The sequence below is a fragment of the Epinephelus fuscoguttatus genome, linkage group LG18 (assembly GCF_011397635.1).
Source record: "Epinephelus fuscoguttatus linkage group LG18, E.fuscoguttatus.final_Chr_v1".
NCBI classification, from domain to species: Eukaryota; Metazoa; Chordata; class Actinopteri; order Perciformes; family Serranidae; genus Epinephelus; species Epinephelus fuscoguttatus.
In genome coordinates, this window is record NC_064769.1 from 30,688,435 (window position 1) to 30,713,861 (window position 25,427).

Sequence of the window (25,427 nt, forward strand, 5' to 3'; positions counted from 1 at the left end):
AGCAACTGCTAAAGAGCCTGATGTTGGTGTAAGGTGACAGTGGAAAAAGGAGAGCTAAAAGGACAGAGAATGTTAGACTTACATTAAACTCTAAATTAATGTTGTCACGTCAGCCGAATGTGTAAATAAATAGGCTATTGTCTGTAAAATGTTTGCTGTAAGAGCTTAATATAGCGGTATATGTCAAAGGAATGTGTTTTCAGCTCAGTGTGGTGTTCTTCTGTCCAAAAATGGCAAAAACAGATGTAAGGTATTAATTCAAAAGCATGATAATGCACTTGAATCTCTCTCGCTGTTTGTTTTATCAGAAAAAAATGTAATAGCTAGGCCACTAATTTACATTTAGTGCAGGACAAGTGCTCTCAAATGTTAAAGCTGGTTATTTTTTATTTATTTTGGTAGAAGGGTTCTTAAAGACTTTAATTCATGAGATTTAAAAGGATAAAATATTATAATAGCACCTATTTCTTCTGAGGGAATTCAATGGATGTTGACATGTCTGACATGCAAAGAGGTCAGTGAAGTACCACTGTATTTCTAAATGGATTAGATGAGTGTTCAGCCTTGGTGAGGGGAGGAGTAAAATGCTGCATGTATAGAAAATAATCTATTATTTTGTACTTCACACAAAAGATGAGTGGCACCACACCCAAGGTCACTGCATCACTCACAACTAGTCAAATCAGAACTGGATCTTTAGACGCCATGTTGTGTGAAAACAAATGATATCATACACATTTAATAACAGCCTTTCGTCTGAGACTTGAGAGGCTAGTCAGAGGCTTGGTCCTCTTCACTGAGACAGGCGGTGGAACAAAAGGGCTGACGACACACGAGCACACTGCAGCATGCATCCTCTCTCGGCCCAGTCATCCGTAATTAGTCCGTGACACGGTGATAAGCACACTCCTTACGTGACACCACATCTGAACACGTCGTGGCGAGAGGTAATGAGTCATCATTTCCTGTTTTCTCTTTGTATCTCTGCTGGAATCTGTGCAATCTAAAACACCCTACTGCAAGGATAATAGTGTAACTTCAGGATTCAGTATCTTAATTAAACTGCAAATATTACTTTGGGCAGTCCAAGCTAATGAAGCTACATGTCAACCTTTTCCAAAACAACCACAGCAACCTTGAAGAGCTTCACATCATTAGTCTAAACACCTCATGCAGAATATTCAAACAGTAACAAAGCCAAACAATCGCAGTGAGATTCCAAAGGTACAACATGTGCAAGAGCGGAGTATTACTGATGCAAATGCTGCCTGGTTTGATGTGGTTTCTGTGTTCATCACATCTTCTTATGCATTTGAGCAGATGTTGATTTTCCTCTAATTACTAAGAATGTAAAGATAATTCAGGTGAGATTTCTAATGATGGGGCAGGATTACAAGCTCAAGGAAACAACAAAGACAAATTCCAGCCAGCAGGATGGGCCCATGAAATGCACCCTGGGGAGTTTCTTGTAAACAAACAAGTTATGCTTATATTAACTGTCACTCATCAAAACGTATTGTGTTTATCTTTGAGATCTAATGAAAATGCTGAATACATTCCTTCCTAGGGGAGAGCGATATGGCCCTAAAATAATATCATGATATTTCAGGGTATTTTTGCGATAACAATATTCTTGACGATATGACAAATTAGATTTATAAAAAATATTATTAATTTAAGAAAACAGTATTGCAACTAAACAAGTGATATAGTTTTACAGTTTGCCTTCAAATATTCAGTAAAACTAAACAATGATCTCTCATCTCTCTCCTTTTAGTCAAATCCTAAATGATTGAGTTGTTGTTTTTTTCCACCTGGACCTTTACGCTCTGCCATTTCTCCTCTAGTCATCACGCTGTAACCTGTGACAGGCTGTTATGACACCACAACTATCGCACATTCCCATATATGGAGATTTTTGTCGAGCTGCACGTGGGTTTACGACAAAATCACTTGACAACACCGACTCCTGTGTGCGCACGGTGTGAGAAGAGAGATAGAGACACTGTGCTGCTGCCAGAGGAGCCGCTGAACGAGTTTCCTCTGAGCAGTAACTCACTAAAAGAGTCCGGGGCTGTTAATAAAACATTCAGGACACCACAGTTTATTCCACACTGCTGAAGCTGCTCCTCTTTTTGGAACCACCGCGGAGTCGGTAATAATTTAACCTTTAGCCATGCTTGTTGTTGCCGTGGGTAACAGTATGACATCAATATGTCAACAAATCTAAATATCGCTAATATCTGAATTTTTCATATGCACATCTTTATTCCTTCCTCAAATTTGCAAAGACGATCTTTTAATGTGTTTTATATCTTGTATTGTTTTTTACATCCATGTTTACTCGCTTGCACCAGGGACGATTGCTCTGAGACAACAAGGGAGGCTGAACTTCCCCTAAAATTCCATAGAAGAAATGGTCAAATATGCACTATTGAATTTACATTAAAATAAGAATTTCCATTGCATGAAAAACACGCACTAGAATGTGTTTAACATCATGACTATGATGTTCAAACGTCAGCTGTTTATCACCAGTTTTCAAACGCGACCTCCCTGTCATACATTCTCGTGTCAGCACGGTGGACGCGGAACCTCCAAGCATTCCTATGAGACAGCGCTGAGCAGGTTTTTTTCATGCAGCAAAGCGAGACGGTCATTGGATAAATGCGACAAAATCGTCACTTCCAGGGAGGCTCAGCTTCCCTGGGACCTAATGGAGCGGTAGGCGGGAGAGTACGCTCGGTGTCTGCATGATGATTGGAGGAATTGTCTAAAAGGCTGAACCCCTTTGTGGTTGTCAGCACTTCGCATTTCGAGCTCAGTCCCATGCGGATATTTGCGAGTAGAGTCTTCTGACAGAGTGCCGTCTGGAGTTCCTTATTTCCATAAGCGATATGGCTCATTTTCACCACAGTTCAGGTGTTTAAACCCATCTGAAGATCTTTGCGGTGTGTTTTGCTGTGGTTCTATGGCATGACTGTGGTTAAAAAACAGCTTCAATTAAATGTTCCTTTTATAAGTTACTGCCCTGCTACAATATGACAGATTTTATGACGTAAACTTAAAGTGAGCTTCCCCTCTTTGAAAGACCAGCAGCCGCCACTGGCTTGCACCCTTCTTTGTCTCTGCCTTTGCTGGTTTTGTGCACTTGCACTAGACAACTAAACAGAGACTCAGTCATATATATACATATATATATATATACATATATATATATATATATATGACTGATATATATATATGACTATATATATATATATATATATATATATATATATATATATATATATATATATATAAAAACCTGCTCCATAGCTTTACTACAGGTCAGAGATTCCACACTGAACCATAATGTTTGAAGCATTAACTTGCAAATAAAAACTGACATGTTTTTTTCTCCTAGTAGAGCCAACTGACAAGTTTTCCCTTATGTCATTACAAAACCTACTGAAGTACAAAATTGAAAAAAAGCTCACTAACAGGTGCGAGTACAGTTTGTGTTGTTGGAGACAGTTTCCCTTTGGGTTAGAGAGTTTGCTGTTGCAGTAAAAACTTGCTTGTTTGTATTCTTTCCAGTGCCAGTGATATCGCCCTGCTGCGCTGGCCTCTTTCATAATGAGGACTCTGTCGTGCATGTTATTTCACAGAAAATGCAATTTTGAGTAACTGTGCCCTGGGCCTTCACCCCCCACCCTCATGGAGTCCTTCGAGCCAAGCCAATCTCCAAGCAAACCAGAAGTGACAGGCTGTGGAGCCAGCTAATATTCTCTGACACATGGCATTGGGACCCCCTCACCTCCACTCAACATATCCAGCACACAGCAAATGGAGGAGAACATGGAGCAAAGACCTCCAATAAAGAGACTCATAGTGCAGCCATGATTAGGCACTGCAAGGATATCAGGGTGCCAGATTACTCCGGAAATGAGCTGGGAAATGTTGCAAATGAGGATATCAACAAGAGGGTGCTTAGATGCCCATTTAGTTTATGGAACTTCCCGAGCACACTTTTCCATTCAGCCAGGTTCTGGCTGTTTAAGAATGGAGAAGTAGTCGAGATAAACCAGTGACATTTTCAGCTTGGCATTCAGTTCAATGACAAACAGAAAACGGGGAAAAAAAAACAAAAAAAAACCTTTTCATCTTTTGCACCAACCTGAGAAAAAAAAGAAACAAGCTCATTGTTGTAAAGGTCACAGGGACTTACAAGCATAGATAACCAAATTAATTATGCCAAGCCAGGTCCTCCAGAAAATCACCAAGATGTCTGATGAGAGCCATCCTGTGTGAGTCCAAATCCCCCGGTCTATGTTGCTTATCGCCACAGAGAGACAAGACACCGCAGTGGCTCATAATGAGGCAGGTATACATGTCAATCACATGAAGAGAGTCGAAGCCTGTGACGCACAGAATCTGCAAATCTAATGAACTGTTTTCTTAAAATAACCCTGGGTTGCATTTTCGAGAATGTCGCTAGAGACCAATATTAACAATGAACTGTATGTCATCGGCAAATTTGTTTATGAATAGGAGGGAAGTGCTAGATATTTCTGTCAAAGGAAGAAGGTTAAAATCCATTACACAGGTACACTATGCATGTACCTTTGGATTGGGGCTCTTTTTAAAGATTTGTGCAACTGAGTTCCAGTGAAAGGATATCTTAAAGGGTAAATTTGGTATTTTGCAACCTGGGACCTATTTTCCCATGTTTTTGTATCTAAGTGACCAATGGGAACAACAGTTTTTGAAACTGGCCCAGTATTGAGTAAGAGGGCTGCCAAACAATCTGCAATGTAACCATATTCGTGGCATTAGCACACCATCTATATACGTCCACTAAATGCATTTGTTTTTCCCATTGACATGCTCAGATTATTATTTTAAGTGTCTGACAATTTAAGGAAATTATCCCTACAGATATAGACCTCTTTTTTTCTTTATCTTTTTATCAGGGATAGATGGATAACAAAAAACAGAGAATTAAAAGTACCATTCCTTCTTTTGGTAAACAGAACAGGAACAAAAAAATTGTCTCTGCATTGAAAAAAAAATAAATAAATGAAATAGCGATGACTTATGCAAATGTTATTGAGTATTTTTCCAAACAAGACTTCCCAATGAAATGTGTAGTCTTGTCTGATTGTAAGTAACCCCCAAAGTAAGTTTGGGAAAGAAGGAAAGGTAGATAGATAGAATAATAAAAATCAAATTAAAGGATAGTATTATAAATAAATATATTATATTAAAATGAACAAAAATAAAGGGGGGGGGGGGGGGTACAAAATGTATTAAAAAAATAAAATTAAAGTATAAATTCAAAGTAATTTAAAGTATAAAATGAATAAAATTAAAGTAGTTAAATTGTTTTATAAAAGAACTTTATTTCTGAGTAAACTTATCAGAGGAGCCTTTCACTGTTAAACATAGTTTCTCAAATTTAAGAAAGGACAACACATATTTAAACCACAGCGATATAGAAAGGGGCTTAGGAGATTTCCAAAAAGTAAAATGCAACATCTCGCCAAAAGGGAAGTACGGGCTAGTATTTCTGACTGTGAGGAGTTAATTTGGCGTTCTTCAGATGAATCCATTTTTATCTGGACTCCATAAACCTTTGTTAAAACCACAGAAAAGTCAGTCCAGAATTTATGTAGTCCGGGGCAGAGGAAGAACATCTGACTCAAGTTACAATAACAGGCATGGAGTCTGTCATACTGGTCCACAATGTTTGGATATATTTCAAGTAGTTCAGATTTGCTGACATGGACTCTGGGTAAAACCTTGAACTGTAGAAGCTGCAGCCTGACACAAGGAGTACTTGAGCGTGACCTCTTTATTAAAGAGTAAGATCTTTTTTGCTAAATCAGAAACCAACTCCCTGATGCCAAACCTTCCAGACTCCATTTAAATAAACACTAATTTATCATCATAAACATGTGTCATTAAAAGTCAACTGAAACTAAATAAAATTTAAAAAACTGTCTTGGTTTGTTTTTCCATCGTTCCAATAATCACCAAGTGTGGTTTGCTTAAAGTAAACCCTTAATTCAACCAGTTAGATGTAAAAATATGCTGGCTCTATACACACTGCAATTACTGTTTATTTGAATGGAGTCTGGTGAAATTGGCTATGGTGATTTCGGGGCTGTTTCTGGTTAAAAAGGGGTATTAGCCTTTAACCAAAAGGTCTATCTCTGTGAGGGTGCTTTCTGTAAGTTCCCTCTGAGCCTTTTAGTGGCAAAAATCTGCATTTTTGGTGGACATAAATTGCAGCCTGTTTTCTAACACTCCCTAAATACTGGAAGTGTGATTCCAACTTTTTACCAACAGTCTTGTTTCAACCCAACGATGCCTCCATGCACAAAGCTTGGTCCATTGAAAAATTGTTTTCCCTGGCTGGTGTGGAAGAACTGGCCTGGCCTGCGTAGACTCACCAACCCAACACCTTCGGGATGAAATGTAGTGCCAACTGTGAGCCAGGCCTCATCACCGAATCAGTGCTGGACCACATGAATGCTCTTGTGGCTCAATGGGAGCCAACCCTTGCAGCCAAGTATCAAAATCTTGTGGAAAGTCCTCCAAGAAGAGTGGAGTGAAGTGGAGGCTGTTATAGTGGGAGATTAACATAAATCGTTTTTGAATTTCATGTGCAACAATGACATTCAGCTGTACAGTTCAGGTGTCCATGTACTTCTGGCCATAAAGTGTAGTTATGGTAGAATTACTTTGCGTGAAATGTATTTTCTACATGTAATTTCCGTTAATATTTGGTCCAAAGAAATAAGCTAGCAAAACCAAAACTGCAATATATGAGACAGTATGACCTTAAATGGATAGTGCACCCAAAAATGAAAATTCAGCCATGATCTACTCACCCATATGTCAAGGGAGGCTCAGGTGAAGTTTTAGAGTCTTCACATCACTTGCAGAGATCCAAGGGGAGAGGAGGTAGCAACACAACTCCACCTAATGGAGGCTGACAGCGCCCCAGATTCAAACGTCCAAAAACACATAACTGAAACCACAAAATATCTCCATACTGCTCATCCATAGTGATCCAAGTGTCCTGAAGCCCCGACATAAAAAGTTGTTTGGAAAAATGTCATTTGAACTTCCTGCCGCAAGCACGCACACGTGAGCACACTGCACAGAGAGGCAGTGCGAGCTACAGGCTACAGTGAGGCTAAAAACAGAGTTCAAATGACGTTTTTCCAAACAACTTTTTATGTCGGAGCTTCAGGACACTTGGATCACTACGGACGAGCAGTATGGAGATATTTTGTGGTTTCAGTTATGTGTTTTTGGACATCAGCCTCCATTAGGTGGGTTACCTCCTCTCCCCTTGGATCTCCGGAAGTGTTGTGAGGACTCTAAAACTTCACCTGAGCCTCCCTCGGCATATGGGTGAGTAGATAATGGCTGAATTTTCATTTTTGCGTGCACTATCCCTTTAACATTAGAAAAACAGAAACAAAGGAGGAGCTCAGCTTTACTTACATTTATTTGTAGTTATTTTAACCTCAAAAAGGGCCTCACAACGCTCCCTCTTGTATAGAAACACCCAAAACTGAGGGCTAATATAACAATCATCACCAAAAAAAACCCGAGTCTGAATCTACTTAATTAACAATGTAAAAGATGGAACTGTAGAAACTACTATCTCTGCTTAACCCCCGTCCTATCTTTTCCCTGCATCTGTTTCTCCATGTGCGTCTTCTGAGCTTTCACGAGACAACCTCCCAGTCCTTTACAGGGACCTAGCTGGACCTTATCTGGGATTGCGTGCAAATGCAGATTTCCAACCACTGCTCAATCAGATCAAAGATTCAGATGAGCGAAACAAGGAAGGAGATACAGTAGTAGTGTGTGCATGCGTGTGTGGGGAAAGAGGGAGACAGTATGTGCCTGCCTCTGTCCATTAGTAGGAATAGAGTCTGTAGTGTCACACCAACTTTGTGTAACACGGCCCCCCAGGCTTAAGGAAGAGGCCTGCGACGAGCCTATAAACTATGCAAAGTGACGTCGCCCAAAGAAACACAGTGACTGCCTGTTTCAGGTTGGAGGGTTGAGAAGGGGAAAAAAGTATGTGTGCTATCAGGATCACCACACAGAGGAAAAATAATACACGCTTATGTATGCAAGAACAGGTACACATGCGCAGTGAAGTGTGTGACTCACTCCAGCAGTAATGGGTGTATCATTCGGGGGCAGTGGCATAGCCGTGGCTGTGTATGGAATCATGACCGGGGCCAGAACCTATCATCACCATCATTACAATTACCTATGAAGCAGCCACACTCGGCACAGCAGGGAAGCAAATCACTGCTCCCCTCAGGGATGCAAATTATCCACACGTTGCTCAGCAGCTGGGCAAGATGGAGATCCATCTGAGAGAAAACCCTGTTCGCTAATAAACCTCAGCTTTCCCAGTTCACATTTTATAATCCCCACACCACAGAAATCTCCTTTTCATAAAGTCATTCAAACATTATTTTCTTAAATCAAGTGAAACATATTCTAAAAACTGAATCTGAAAATGTAGCACATCTCAAATTTCCAAGTCATGGAGGACAGACTCACATTTCACTTGTTTATTTGGCTCACAACAGACACTAGACTGTTTCAGAGCATTTTAAGTATACAATTCAGAAACATACACAAGGGTAGAGTTAATTCTCTCTGTCCTTGTGTAGATTACAGAATTGAACCCGTATACTGGGATGTGCTACCTTTTCACTTAAGCCGTCTCCACCGAATGGTACAGTACACTTCGGTACGCTTTTCCCCCCATTTCCACTGTGAAAAGTTGTAGATGGTACCAATAGAACTGTTTCGTACCATCCCCAATTTTGGTCCCCCCTCTGTTGGGGTACCTAGCACACAGATCTGGTACTAAAAGGTGGAGCTGTGAAGACTGCAGTCTGTTGATTGGTCAACAGAGGACGGTCACTCTGCTCAGGGCAGAGTTGTGGCTGGTTTTGAGGCTCATGTAACCACTGTTCATACTGTGGAGAGTTTTATTAGTGGACTGTACCTATAAAATGAAAGGAAAGTAGCTGGAGTCAGAGAAAAAAATAATTTAATTCACTGGGCCGACTGCCAGCGACTTTTAAGGTGGAACGTTAACTTGTAATGTTACTCAATGCATGAGTTGACGACATGAATCAATCAACACACCTTTAATATTCCATGTGACTACTTGGCCCTCACTGTAGTTTTTATATGACATACACTTTTAGTAATAAGTGGATCTTCAAGTGTTTATATGTATTAATTTCAGCTGGATTATGTGAACTTCATATATTCTAATCCTCACTAGGAGAGAAAAGCGTCGCAAAGTGTCGTTCCTGTGGAAACACTACTCTACTGGCAACACTAAACCCCTGAGCTTGCCTGAGAAGGACTAAATGCACAAATCAGCTAATTTTATATATCCCATGGAGAGAGACTCTCACTGCAGCCTGTTTTATTTTGCTCTGAAAATGTCGGCATGCAGCCTCGTTCTGTGGACGATAAACGAGGTGCAGACTGATAAAGGAGGAAATACAGTGAGTGCTGGATGGAGTGGCAACAACCCTGCCCACATTTAAGAGTACTGTTTGCAGTGGACACGCTAGGGCTAGGTACCATGTCTGAAGGGTTACTGTTGGCTCTAAATACTCAAAGTGTTTGGTGCAAACAGGGCTATATTTTTGGAAGAGGCTCCCTAGATTTTGGGTTTAGCACTTGCCAGAGAATCCCATAGTTGAAACACATCTCCCTTTTTCTATACAAGTATGTCTGAGCAGTGAGAATATTTCAACTTGTAAAATGAAGTGTAGGTGTAGCCCCCAACATAATACACACAGGAAATCTATTAACAGATATTTAAAATGTTTAAATTATGATATGAACAATAAAGTAGGCAATAAAACAGAACACTAAAGAAGGAAATAAAAAGGAAAGCTAAATGGAATATTAACAGTTACGTATATAGATACAGTAATTGTAGTATAGGTGTTTTAAATTACCATGACTGTGACAATGAGGGTAGAGTAAAAAGTAGTGGGATGGTAATGTGCGAAACCACTAAAACAGAAAGTTGCATGTCATTTATAAATGGTGGGGTGCAGAGGATGATTTCCATCTTGAAACAGAACAGATTCTGCAGGTGGCTGCACTTGACAAAACATGAAACCTGATTTTAGCAAATACTTGAAACAAGTTGATTTTCAGAAGAACTTTCACATGTTCTAAGAAGATAAAACTTACCAAGTGGTAATAATGTGGTAGTGTACATTAAGAGGAAACACCACAGTGCAGGTAATATAACTGTGACAAGCAAATGCAGTCTTGAGTGGATTTACTCCCACCGTTTTGGTTGAATAGGGAACAACTGCTTACATGCTCTCTCAGCTTTTTCCTCTAACATGTTTTGTTTTAATCAATTTATCCTGTGAACACTTAATCCTAGCAATCCCCAGTCTGACCTGTGGATACTCAACGTGATATGACCTCCTGAATCTTAAAGAGTAGGATCGAGAATGCAGCTTCCTCACAAATACAAGTGGATTTTAAGGCTCAGTTCAGACCGAAGATTCGCAACGAGATGGAATCGTTTTAGAACGTTGCAGAGAAAAGTTGCAGCCGTCTGAGCTCGACTCAAGCTGGCTGATGGTGTCACCTGCAACTCAACTGGTCAAATCGCTGGCGGCTAGTTTTAGATTGTAAGGCATTTCACCTGTTTTTTCAGCCAACTGGCTTGTAGTGAAGTCCGCTGGTCAAAATGACCGCAGACGGTGTGTTCGCTTACTGAGCCCTCTGTTTCCATCCACAGAGTGTGCCAGTGGTTGCTGCTGCTGCTCGCTGTATGTTTTTCACTGTTTCATCACTACTACAAATGCAGCTGTAGCCAGTATCTCATTATCACTATCCTCATTCATATTCTAAGAAGCTACAAATTATATTCAGCCACAAAATACGCCTGAAAAGCTGCAAGTCAGAACAGAGGTACAGAGAGTTGTTGCATAGACATGATACACCGTCTCATCTAGTTGCACTGGGGTGAACGTTGCAGAGGTGGCTGCCTGTTTCAACTCGTCTCGTCGCAAATCCTTGGTCTGAACTGGGCTTAACACTCTGTGTGCCCAAAAAGGAGTACCATGTGCATATACCAATAAAGATTTACAAATTTCAGGTTACTAACCTTTCCTTGAAGTCGAGGAAGATCTTCCCCAGGCCGCTTCCTCCACTAACCATGTTCAGGTCGATGGCTCGCAGGAGGGCAAAGTGGACTTTTATTACTTCCTGAATGAACATCATAGATAGCATTACAATCTAACCTTTTAATGCATCCTTAATTAAAATAAACAAATAAATAAATAAAACAATAATAATAATAATAATACATTTTATTTAATAGCACCTTTCATGGCACTTAAAGGTCACTTTAGATCATATAAAATCAGAAATAAAACATACAATAAGCACCAAGGCACAAGCAGTAAAGCATAAAAGAAATCATCAATAAATGTATGTGCAACAGAACATACTGTATGTCCACAGTGAGTTCAGATCTTAACTGTGAAATATCTACACTTGATACATGCAATAATGCAAATTCTACCAGCTTATTTATTATAATATCTTGCTTTTAAGTTTTACTGTTGAAAATCAATCACTCAGGTGCAATATCAGTATTGTTGAACTGTGCAGTATCTATACTTCAATCGGTCAGTAATGTAAAATCAGTCACTCAGTCTCTTTATAATATTCTCTTTCTTTTTGATGCTTCCTTATTGTACTTGTAGCCCAGAGGGTTAAGTAAGCCATTCAAAAGATGAACAAATAAACACATCTCTGTATAAACATCCATAAATTCATACCATTCCATTTGAAATAAATACAATTTTACTAAAAAGCATGCATAAATATGTTTGAGTGTAAAAGTATATAAAAGTGCTTGAGATAAAATGAAAGCGTTTGGTTGATAAGCTTGGCGAACAGCCAATAAACACAAAGATCACTTTCACCTCAGCCAATCAGATGCTTAAGCCACTTCCTGACCGTCCACTGATTGGTCACACTTGTACAACAGAAAATGTGAATTAGAGCATTAAATTGAATTTACTAGCTTTATTCTATGATCAATAATGGTCATAAAATAAGCACAAATGTAATTTTATCTCGTCCTCATTCATAGGTCAGGTTTGTCTATTGAGTCCCCTTAAGAAGAGCTGAGACTTCAGAGGACATCTCAGAGCCATCAGCAAGATCCCAGAGATTTAGAGACAATTTCAGATAGAACCTTTTCCAGCACTGGATGGCAAGCCTGGCCCATGAGATACAGAACTTGTCGCTGCCATAAGGAGGATGTGAACTGAACCCCTACGTCAAGTGCGGTAGGACTGAACTGAACACATTTTCGAGGACAGAGACCATACCTGCCTTTCTTCCAGTCCCACACTGGAGTGGACTGCGAACCGAGACATTGAACAATAGACCCGGGTCTGTCTTTCTTTTCTTATGTGTGCAAAGTTTATTTTTTTTTAGTTTATTATTTTCTAAGTGAATTTGTTATTACCCTGTTCAAATATTTTCAATTTGGCTCTTAAAATATACAGTGGTGTCCTGTGGTGCTGCTTCACGATAATTGCCCATCCTCTTGGCTCCCCTCGTTCATGAAATCTTCTGAGTCTGATCCAATCCTTACCTCTAATATTCCTTTCCTCACACAATACTTTGCGGTAGCACATACTGCTTTATGTTATCATACTGTTTGTTTATCATTCTGTTCTTTGTTTTACGTACTTACATATTGCTTCGTCTTTTTTTCTACTGATGCTTCCTGTTGGATCCCTATGCTGCTGTAATGTCCCCGCTGTTGGATAAATAAAGGATTATCTTATCTTATCTCGTCTTATCCTAAATCGCTATGAAATAAGATGCAGTTGTTGCAGTTAAAATGGGCAAGCTTGTTTCAAGAGATGGATCTTATGAGCAGTTATTTATTCTGCAATGGAGTCCAGTATGGGGTCGTGAGGGAGAAGTGACTTCTAAAGTTTGGGGGCAGCCTCCTGTTGGAGAAGGCCCAAACACCATTTGTGCTGACAGCTGGTGGGTAATATGGAGTTTAATAGATAGATAGAAAGCATGACTTCCCAGATAAATGTCTTGGGACCATTTAGTAGTTAGCATTAGGTTAGTTTAGTCTCTAGGTTATTGGTTACTCTTGACTTCTGTAGGTTATAGATGTTACTGTGTATTATATGCACTTTCTTTTCTTAAATCTAGACAAACTTTTTTTGCAATACTGAAATGTTGCTTATTGTCTTGTAAATTAATTATTGACCAAGATGTACAGCAAGAATCACAGCCCACGAGCCAATGGTTTTTTAAGTTTTTCAAAAAGAGTGAAAAGAAATTTGTTTTCCTGAACAATGAACCGTGATGCTGAAATCTCAGTGCATCGGAGCGTGAATTTCGCATACTGTTACACCCCTGATGTATGTACAACACATCCTGGCATTCACTCAGCCATCCGTACACACAGTGAATTATTCACTGGGTGTGCGCAACATCCAAGCGTGCTGTACAGACATTATTTTCTTTGCTTGAGCGCGTACTCACCTCAAGATTGACAAAGATAGCCTCCATGTCCTGCGGACTCAAGACTTGCTTCAGTGGGATCATGTAATTCTGCAGAGGAGCAAAAGACACATCAGTTAAAAGAGTAAATATAACTGAGGTTCCTCTTAAGTAACAGATACTAAACCTCAGAGCTGTCTGTCTTTCATGTCAAATATGTATTGATAAAATAAAATTAAGCTCCAGACAAGCTTTTTGGGCATCTGTTAAGATATATTTGAAGGACAGCAAAACTTAAAGTTAACTGCAGCAACAAAGAAAATCAATACCAAGCTGCATGCTAAAAGATGCATTAAGTTATTTAATTTCAGGTTAAAACACTGTAGCTACCGTAGCTCCTCTCTATGCCACACTTGTGCTTACAGAAGAAAAGCCAGCCTATTGTTTCTGCAGCGTTGTTTTATGGTTGTCACATTCCATCATCATAATAGTAACAAATAGCTCAACTAAGAAGCAATGAAGAAATGAGGCTTTATTAACCCCAACTCAATTAAGCTTAACGAGTCCTCTGATCACGAGAGGGTTATTTATTCTCATTTAGGCTCGCATTGGTCCGACGCGGGAAACACAGGATACACATTTAGTTTAATGAAATTAGTGGAGCGGTTGATTTGTGGCGCTCCATCAAATCGCGAATGAAATCTGTCAACGCGGAAAGTGATGTGTTAGCAGCACTGATCTCAGCGATGGTTTATTGTAGGGAGATGGTGTGTGTGTGTGAGTTTATGGCTTTTAAGCACACGGAATTAGCTGTTCGAGGGATGCGCATTGAGTTTTGTGGGCTTTTGTCGGCAGTAGTGATGTCCAATGTAGCACTGCAACTGTAATTACTAAAGAGGGTTATGCATAAAGACACTGTGAACATGTATTATGTGTAAGGATTAACCTTCCCGACAGAGGTTGCTAGTATGTGTGTGTGTGTGTTCACATATATGTCCTTGCGCCTGTGATGTGCGTGTCTATACTTAAAGCCCAAGGGAGCAGTGTCTCCTGTGGAGGCTGAGCCAATAATAACCCCATCGATCAGCTCCTGTGACATTTGTGCTCCCCAATGAATCTGCCAATAGCTGACATTTCCATGCTGCGACCTGGCCCAAAGGCCTGATACACCAACAAAGAAGAAGTGACAAAAGGAAACTCTAACACTGCATGTGCCGGGATAAAAATGTACACATATCAACACACTCAGGTGTATGTTCACGTATAGCAGACGTGCATGTTGTGTCACTCACCTTTTCAATGTCCTCTAAAGTCTTGTAGTACTTTGCTTCAGTCTCCTGGATCTCCACTAAGCAGCAGTTTCTTTTGTCATCTTCTGACATACCCATTTTCTACGGTGGGAAAAGGGAAACATAATGAGTCCGGACAAATAATCCGCATGATTTGATTTATGATTGTCTTTTGATTTATAACATAGTCAAGATATATGTTTTTTTTTTTTCATGGAGATTACTGTAAAGTGTCATTTCCTACAATGACTTCTGAGAATTTCTGAGATTAAAATCGTACATTTACGACTAAAAACATGGATATTCTCTGAGATAATGTAGTGCATTTCCAAGAAAAAGCTCACAAAGTTTACTGCCAGAAAGTCAGGTGGTGTAGAATACAGAGTGACAACATCCATGTGGAGAAAAAGTCGTGGTGGTCTTTGTTTTATTGGGAGCCAGTGAAAAGAAGATAAAATAGAAGTTATGTGGTCAGACCTTTTAGTTTTTGTTAAAACTGGCTGCTGCATTCTGAATAAGCTGGAGTTTATTTAACGTCTGCTTTGTCAGTCCAGAAAAAAGTGCTGTACAGCAATCCAGCCTACTGGAAATAAAAGCATGAACCAGCTTTTCAGAGTCTGACTGAGACAAGAAGCATCTAACTTTTGATCATATTTACATGTTGCTAGGATGCCGAGGAAGCACGTCCATGGCTGATAGCCAGGCAACATCCACAGCACAGTCTTCAATTCTGACACAGTTTATGTACATGGTGTGCATTTAGCTGCTTAACATCCCAAAAAAAATGAAAATATTAAGTCAACCAAGTCTAAAAATAATAAGCTAATGCTGACTCACATGGGATACCAACCCTGGTCTCCTCAGTGAAAGTCCTGTGCTTGACCAACTGATCCACCACAACTTCTTATCTTAGTTTTTTATTGTACCAAATAAAATAAAATGAAATAAATAAAATAAAATCTCAGAAAGTCTGATTTTTTTCTCTCAAAATAACTCCTGTCCTTAAACTCTATTTTTTTCTCCTTCTTTTTTGGCTAATATGCCGTTGGTGTTTTCAGCATGATCATCATGACTGTTTTTTTTTTAATGAAAATTGCAAAAAATGACATGACTTTTACACAAAAAATTGAGTTAAGGCCATTGAGTTTCTAACTACATTTAAGTGTAACCTGTTTTTTTTTTTCTTTTGAGAATATCCAAGTTTTTATTGCACCAAATGAAATAAAATAAAATTTAAAAAAGACCAGGGTTATGACTGCCGTCCACCTGTTCTTTCTATCCTTTTTGGCCCTGATATGTCATTGATGTTTTGAGAATTGTAAAAAAATTCATAGTATTTGTACAAAAAAATGAGTTCAGGCCAATGCCAGATTCTCATTGAGTATATATCTAAATTGAAATGTAAACACTGTTTTTTAAAAGGACCACCGATTCTCAAAACGCATATATTCTAACAGCTGAGCATTTTGCAAACCGTGCTGCTGTGTTTCAGAAATTTTACCTTGTATTTACTACCATTCCAGGCGGCCATTTCCATACACTTTAAAATCTATAAGCACACACTTGAAAATTATTGCACATTCCTTTTAAATTGCATTATCTGCATGAGATAATGCAGTGGAGACAAATCCAATCAATTTACCATGCAACCATAATGTAACATTGATAAAAATGAATGCAGACTTAATGTTGATTGTGATGGATTACATGACTCTAGCCGGTTTCAAGAGTCTGTTTTACTTAACTTCACCAGGACAAACCACTCATTATCAATACTGCATTCCATTTTCTAATTGATTTTTTCATACTGTTTACAAATGCTGCTGGAACAAAAGGAAAAATGCATCCAAAAATCTAAAACTGTAGAGTCTGTGCTCAAATATAGTCGGGGGAATAGTGAAGACTATGCACAGTAAGTAGCTGGACTGTGCATTACAAACATATCTGGCATGGAGTAAAGGGAGGTGGTGATGACATTGACTTTAGAGCGAAAGGGAGGCATGGGAGCTGGTGAGCTTTTGTGTGTCACTGTATGTGTGGGCTGGCCGGCTGAACGAGGCATATGCATGTAGATGAATCACGGAATTTTAAGTCATAGCCAAGCAAGCAGGCATGTTGTGAGGGGGCGGTGGAAGATGGGGAAAAGATACAAACTTATCTACAGAGAGTGTTTCTCAAGAGACCTGATGTCTGACTAAGTCTCCATGTACGAACATGGGTATATATACATAAACATGTGCTTCTTTGAGAGGAGAGTATACTGTAATGCATACTGACTCACTCTATTGACTGTGCTGAAAAAAACAACATCGACAGAGGCCTCATGTCTATGTGGATTGTCTAGGATGTGGGAGTGATATGAGCAGCCTGACTGTGGAATAACTAACTGAGCCATCTGGAACAGATTTGGCTGTTGATAACCACTGCAGATAATGAAAAAACTGGGGCTAACAATGTAGAAATGCATGTCCAGTACAGGCCTGAATCCAGCTTGTAATCAACCAGTCATAAGCAGGGCTCAGTGCCAGCGGGATAATATTTATTTGTCTCATGTTTTCAGGTTCAGTGAGGCAGCTGGTGGTCCTCACTGACGTCAGTTAAAGCTGCAGTCACCGAGCTGAAGTCACAATCATCTCCAAAGGGCCCTGAGTCAGACTTTGAACCAGATGGGGTCTCCTTCACCCCTAGGCGAGGGTCAATAATCTAACTGGCAGGTCATTCTCTTGGGATGCCATGAGTTTGTTTTTAATGAAGTGCGGAGGGAGTTAGCTGACAGGGGTGTGGTGAGTCACAAGCACAGCAGCACTCACCTGCATGTATCTGATCTGCAGCATGGGGAAGGCAAAGCAGTGCAAGTCAGAAGTCAAGTTCATCACCAGTTAGGAAAGAGATCTCAGTGCGTTTAGAGATATGATGTCATGCAAAACCTAAGGTAACTGAGAGGAAGGCCCAATCCCAATACACCCTTTTCCTGTACTCTGTTTTGCATGTTCGTGTCTAGGGGTAAGGTGCTCTAATTCTTGTTCATAAAGAGGAGTAGGGTGAAGTGTAAAGGCCTTTGCACACTGAGTCCGTTTCCTCATCAGAAAATTGTTGCATGTTTAAAAATAAAAATGACTTCACCTTGTGTCAACCAGGTTTGCACACTGAGCCCATAACTTTCGTCCATCATTAAAATTCTTGAAACAGTTTTGATTGTCTGCGTTTTTCACATCCGTCCAAAGACTCTAAAGACGTTTGACCAAGAATCAGTGAGGAAAATGTGGCGGCAGGACACAGCCGGGACAAGACAGAGGAACGGGGCGGCCAGAATGATTTCATAACTCAGACAGCTCACTTTCAACAGGTCAGATAGTAATGTTCAGGCTGATGATGATGAAGAGGAGGAGGATGTGGACCGTACACAAAGTGTAGAGGACAGAGAGGGAGGACATGCAGCTGTGGTGCCAAACGAAAGACAGGAGGGAGTGATGACAGCCAGATGGGTAACTCCAATGGAGAGAGGCAATGGAGGAACTGTGTCTTTTTATTTTGTCACGTATTGCAAATTTTTACAACAAATAGAACAATAAAATGCATTGGAATCAGTGTGCAAGGTTTTTGTGCATAACAATTTTTCTTCGGATGACAGATTAACGAAATGCATTCAAGAAAAAAAAAACAGCTGACTCAGTGTGCAAAGGCCTTGAGGGCTACATTTTTGGAGGCACACTTAAAACCAAGTGTTTCATCATAGATCATTGATGAGGTGGCAGTGCAAGCACAAAAGAAACCCAAACAAGTATTTTCTTGTTAATAAAAAGATTTTAAAATTACTGTAACTATCATATTATCTTTAATTTGTTTAATATCGTTTAAATTTTACTATGGTCTGTTTCTTTATAGCAAGCATAACAAAAGAAATCGCTAGTATGCCGAAATCTCTGTAGCTAACTAACCAGCCAATGTTACGCTGTTATTGCTAATTTGTGCATGAAAGCCCTGCATTTTGATATACTGTATGTCCATGTTGCATTCCCCTCTGCTTAATGGCCTATGATGCATGAAAGGTAACTTAAGTGCAGCGAAGTAATTGCACTCGTTACTGTTCCTTAAATATTAACGCAGACAGGCAGGGTAGGAGCACACACTGCTAACGTTAGCCTACAGAGCAGTGCTAGATGCCTCATAATAAAGCAGCGTTAAATTTTATTTGATTACTTGTTTGATCGATTGATAGCATAAAACCTAGGTTGTGAACCAATTACGAGCATCCTGACAACCACAAAAGGCTGTCTGTAGCCCACACAAGAGAAATTACCACTATAGAAAATGGTATTTTACCAATTCCAACAACACTTAACGCATCTGTGTATGTGAATGCCACCATACCAATGACGTATCAGGGGCAACTCTTCAAGCCCCTGATGTATCAGGGGCTTGAAGAGTTGTCCCAATTCATACGGGAAGTTTTCAACCACTATCCCTTGTAACTCTGTTCCAAGGGGCAAGGTGGCGCTCATTAGGGGTAGGGGTAAAAATATGAAATGGGATTGGGCCGAAGTGTTTCCTCTGCTTGGCACTATTCATTCATTGCATCCTTCCTGGTAATTGTAAGTGGTCCTGGTAAGTGTTGTCTAATGGACACAAGGCATCTAAGGTGATCTTTCAGTCATAGACCTTCAAAGCATCCCGAATCATAAAAGACCTGGGATTGTGAAACAATGTTCTCACCATGGGCTGTCGTACTTCCACCTTAATGATGTCCTCATAGATATCATCCCCATCGTCCTCACACGGCACACAGTCATAGATGTCATCCTCACCCAGGTCATGCTCACTGGGGAAAAAAACACACGTTCACATGTTAGATGAGTTACTGTATCGAAGCACAACCTTCACTCAAAGGACGGTTCCTTAAACTTGGCTCCAAAAGGCTCATACATCCACTTTAGACGGCTCTGACAGCTGAGAGGCACTAAGCAGTCTCACCAGCAGAGCTCATTATCTCTCACGAGCCCTACCTGAAGAGGGATACTGGTGTTCCAAAGCAAAGGGACACAGCGCCTGATGTTCACAAACCTCAGCTCAGTTGCGTTATGGAGTGGCATTTCCCTTTAATGTGTTTATGTTGCTTTGGCACCCAGCTAGCTAACTGACCTTTAATTAGGCAAGCAGCCAGCAGAGCACAGACAGTTACTGTGGAGAGGAGCGTCTTCTGGGAAAGAGCCTCATGCTCTGGGAGCGCACACTGCATCTCCCTCTGTCCTGTAAAAGCAATTATTGTTTGGGAAACTTATTGAGGCAGGGAAGAAGCCTCAGCAGGAATACGCTTTGGCAATGGGCCCATATCGATGTAGTTAATAACCAGGGAGCTTTAGGTCGCCGAAAAGGAAATGAATGATTAAAACTGTAAATAAATAAGGTAGTAACAGTTGCCTGCTAAATAATGGAGGACAAGGGTTTCAGCATGGCAACGGCAGTATTTTGCTCATGTATAATGCTGCCATGGATTCTGCGAGTTACACTAAGGGATACAACTTGTACACAAGCGGCAACTTTCTGGGCTGAAAAATTAAGCCAGTGTGGAAGTGCCAGAACTGCAAATCCTGGAATTCCTTGAAATGCAATTCATGGATGGATGGCTCCAAAAGTGAGTCAATCCCTAAAGACACTGATGGATGGATGGATGGATGGATGGATGGATGGATGGATGGATGAACTCTTGCCCATGTATTTGTTACATTAGATCTCAGCTGGGTTAGAAATAGATAGATAGATAGATAGATAGATAGATAGATAGATAGATAGATAGATAGATAGATAGATAGATAGATAGATAGATAGATAGATAGATAGATTGCCTAAAAAAAGTCTTGGTTGTACTGAAGAAGTTGGACTTTCAGTTTTTCTGGTAAGTTTTTTGGCAAATTGGCATCATTTAAAGTATGATAAATTAGCTAATAGCAGTTTCTGTTTACAGTGTACCTCTGAAGATACAGACAAATGTGACTGGATTGCACAAGATGATGATTTTTAGGCAGGTTCTGCAGTTATAAGAAGTGTCTTACTCAAACAGATTGATGGAGATTTTTTTGTGACGGACTCGGGAGACAAATATATCCACGGAAAGTGTAAGTCACATTGAATCTAAGTAAAGTACATCTATGTTCTGATTTGAGAGAGGGAGTTATGGCTCTGAGAGTGAGTGGGCTTTTTGACATGATTGCTGCAATTGAATGCTAAGGGTTTACCTTAGCATTATCTTGATTGCTTCAACTTCTAGCCGTTTCGATTAGCAGGCAAAATCAACAGGTCAAACGACAGTAACTAACTGCACCTGTCCCTTTCACCTCCATCTTTTTGTAATTCAGTGAAATAAATGAATTAACAAATAAAGACTGTATTGTATTTTAAGAGTTACCAATCTCTACTCCTGCCTCCACATGCTCAGAAAAGGAGGGGTTTAAGTGTGGCTGTCCTGCAGAAATGTCCTTGAGCGTGACACTTTAATGCCTCCCAGCTCAGGGGATGCTGTTTGTGCTCTGACCTGGCCCCGACTGGAGGCACACATAAGGAGGATTTCTCCTCCTGGATGAATAGTGCCTCATCCAAATGTATCTGTATGTGATCTGGAGCACGTATATCTACCTGTTTGAGTATTCTCAAGGAAGACACTTCACTTCTACTTGCCTAATGGGGCCATGGCCTGGCTGTACTGACACCAAACCAAGCAGGTTCAAACCAGGACATTTAATTTCAGTTTCACATCCCCAAAATGTGGTATTTTGTAGGGATTTTACATACGATATTATTTCATGAATAATCTAAAATGAGATTCATGGGCACAGGTTTAGCAACATACAGGTTATTGGATTTTCTTCACTGTGACATGGCTACATACGACAACCTACTTCTGCCGTCACTGCTAAAATATTCCTCCTTTCACTGTGAGTGTTGAACAGAGGATAAAAATCAGAGAAGATAGAACTGCCCTCAATCAAATATTCAGCTTTGTCGTCACGCTCGTGTGGGGGTTGTTTGAAGTTTTAATTGAGGTGGCTTGGTTCACTCTCAGCACTGTGCTGCTTCTTTCTTCATTAAGTTAAAGTGGCTCATGTTGAATACGGAGAAGGCTGTGTGGGAGGCCCACGCTGTCCCATCAGTGTCTCCTCTCTGAACTCTGAGATTACTACGCACTCCACAGTGACTGATGTGTTGCATGGCGGGGAAGTTTTCGGAAAGAGGATGATGTACTTCATTCTGCTCTAATCCCTCAGAGGCAGTATTATACAACGGAGGTCTAGTGCGGTGATATGAATATAACCTGGGGAGGGATCTAAGAGGAGATGGATCTCCAGGGAGAGCATGGAGGGATGGGAGGGCAGACTGAGTAGTCTTTTTTATAAAGTAGTAAATACTAGTCCATACCCATTGGTAGCTTTGTCACCTTCTACCTATGCCAATCCTCAATGCCTATGTGCAGTTTCACATAGATTGACCATGACCACGTCAGTGAGTAGAAAAACGTGGGACAGACAGAATGACTGACAGACAGAATGACACACTGACAGTTTCTGTGATTATGTACAGCATACCATACCATGACTTAGTCATACCAAAAATTAGAAAGAAAAACAACAACATTGGTCCACAGGGGGAGCCACAGCGATCGGTCGCATTTTAGCTATTTTTAAGCATTTTTGTGTTGTTATAGCGCCACCCACAATGGCAGAAAATCTATATAAGCGGAAGTTATGGGTTCTGGGGGCAAATTTGTTCCTCATGAGGAGAGGCATCTCTGTGCAAAGTTTCATGTCTCTCCGACATACGGGGCATGAGATATGCCCATTCAAAGTTTGCAATTTCAGTCGGTTGCTATAGCGCCCCCCTTTGGCCAATTGATGTAATATTGCTTCATTGGCATCCTCCCATGACCCTCTACCACTGTGCCAAATTTCACATGGATTGACCAAGTCAGTGAGGAGAAAAACGTGGAACAGACACACAGAGTTTTCGTCATTATATAGTAAGATTATTAGAATAGAATAATAGTAAAAACTCAATAAAAAAAAAAATAGAAGAAAAGGAATACAGAATATGCTGGTTTCTGTCATCAGTATCTATTCAACTTGTCTATGGCAAATATTCTTTTGATTAGTGATGACATTTAGCCCCTTCCGCTTTCCCAGCTTGTTATTTAGTCAATGTCCAATACTCCTTTGGTCCAATCAGTAAAGTCAAGGTACTTGTGATGCTTTTCATCAGTGACTACTGATTGACTGCTACATTACACTAGTGTGTCTGAGGGCTCATCAGGTTTGCACAAAAGATTCCTATCAACAGGTATTTCATTGCCTTAATTTTGATTGTCTATTTTTCCTAATCGCCAAGTCTCTCTGATGTGAGGTTTGATTTTATCTGTTGGTGCCAGATATGCATTGTAAGACTGCTTGCTTGTATTTATATTTTCAACAACTGGATATCATGTCTGCCCTTTTTCCTGATTCACTTTCCTTCTAAAGCACTGTCCACTCTGATAAATATCCACCAGAGGAATCTGTATTCCAATGACAGCGTACAGCTTGTTCACTTGTCCTGATTGTTTTAGATAATCAGAGTCTCCAGACTGCTTTACATTCCTAACTGGTGATGTCATTAGTGAACCTCACTGTCAATACGCATTGATCCCAAAGTCAAATAACTATAATGAACCCCATATCAAGATCTCACTGCAATAACGTGTAAGTCTAATCTACATATTGTACTGGGTTTCGCAGAACCAAAGAGGCAGCTGCTAATGAAAAATGACATGCTTGCATTGAAGCTTAGAGTGTGTGTCTTGTCCTTCCGTCTTAGTGAGGACCAATCTGAGTTTTGAACGGTGATAGTGAGAACATTTTGGATTGTTAAGTCAATCTTTGGTCTGGTTTGTTTGAGGGTAAGGACTTGGTCTTGTGATTGATTGTTTTCCAATACTAAAGGTGAGTATAATGACCAATCGTTAACCTCTACTAACCTCTATTAACATTCGCCCAATATTTCATCTGTAATACTGGACGTACGTTATGACATTCATCAGCTGTCCAACAAAGGTGTCTTATTCGTCACTCCAGTCGTTAAAAGGTTAGGACTTGATCATATGGTAGTAGAGATTAGGTTTATTGAGTTCATGTTGATATTAAAATAGCCATGTAAAGCACACTGTAACTTTGTTGTGAATGAAACTGTGTGAACAAACTGTCCATTTCCTGTTGATCTTTCGTTCGTGTGAAGGCAATTACTTGGCGACAAAAGTCTGTCCCTTTTTATCTCAAGGTTAGGATCAGGTTTAGATTGACGATACATAGTGGTTGGGGTTCTGGCATGCTGTATTGATGGTTAGGGTTAATGTGTCTGGGTACCAAGGCTTGCATAAGTAATTTAAGTGTGTGTGTGTGTTGATAGAAAGTCAAATAGTGAGAAAACAGAGGGACATAATTCTTGCCTTAACTACTTGCATCCCTATGTGTCTTGGGCTTTAGCGGACATTAATAAATCATTCAAATGCACTTTGTGTGTGTGTGTGTGCTTGTGCATGTAAATGCATCTCAATGCATCAGTGAGATAGAGAGTGGGTGCTCATGAATTAGGTCTGATTTTCTGTCTGATTACACCGTGACAGGCCAGAGGGTGTCCAGTGCATTTGCACGCAATTGGCCCGCCAGCCTCCGCTCCCAGACCTCAATGACATAGAGTTACATCAGTGCAGAGGAGGGACGGTGTATGACTCACCATATCACAGCTACTAAGCATGGGTCCCTGAAGGCTTTGCTGCCTTGCAGGTTTCTATTTAAATAGTATTATGTTATTTTGAATACAGGACATTACTTTCATTAGATATGTGATGTACTGTGGGGGCACCTGCAGCATCGTCCCTGAACAGCATCGTGATGCTGCCACGTAGCATCTGTATAGCTGATGGACTGAAACAGAAAACTGAAAAACACCGTAAAATTAAGGTCCCTCAAGGTTGTGCATATCACTATACCTCACAATGCAGCCATGGTGGATGGAATGGACATACTAATGCCTTATCATCAGTGAAGCCAAATCGTGATAAGCTTCCTGAGTGTGGCACTTCAGGAAAGGTCATATGGCCATCAAATTCAAAAGCCTACATCTTATCAGGAGGATAGAGTTTGATATTTGATGCTTTGATATTCCACGAAGTTGCGGATACAAGCAGCCGAAATGAGTTGTGGCTGGGCTCAGCCTTAGAGATAGGGTAAGGAGCTCGGACATGTGGAGGGAGCTCGGTGTAGAGCCGCTGCTCCTTCGTGTCGAAAAGGGTCAGTTGAGGTGGTTCGGGCATCTGATCAGGATGTCTCCTGGGCGCCTCCTGTTGGAGGTGTTCTTGGCACATCCCACTGGTAGGAGGCCCTGGGGCAGACCCAGAACACGCTGGAGGGATTACATATCTTGTCTGGCCTGGGAATGCCTCGGGTACCTCTGGAGGAGGTGGAAAGACGTCTGGGGTGCTTTGCTCTGCCTGCTGCCCCTGTGACTGGACTTCGGATAAGAGGTTGAAAATGGATGGACGGACTTTGA

The 25,427-nt window shown here is 40.4% G+C and overlaps 1 protein-coding gene across 5 annotated transcripts in view; it reads right to left on the minus strand.

Annotated features, from left to right (window-relative positions):
• The window catches only part of vav2 (vav 2 guanine nucleotide exchange factor), a 291,900-nt gene that overhangs the window by 59,233 nt on the left and 207,240 nt on the right, over positions 1-25,427 (minus strand). For all 5 annotated transcript variants that reach the window (XM_049603492.1, XM_049603491.1, XM_049603489.1 and 2 more), the window contains exons 5-8: positions 19,572-19,677; positions 14,862-14,960; positions 13,612-13,680; positions 11,189-11,289 (exon numbers count right to left, since the gene is read on the minus strand). In XM_049603492.1, the coding sequence (XP_049459449.1) occupies positions 11,189-11,289; positions 13,612-13,680; positions 14,862-14,960; positions 19,572-19,677 (375 nt within the window). The remainder of the gene's footprint in view (positions 1-11,188; positions 11,290-13,611; positions 13,681-14,861; positions 14,961-19,571; positions 19,678-25,427) is intronic.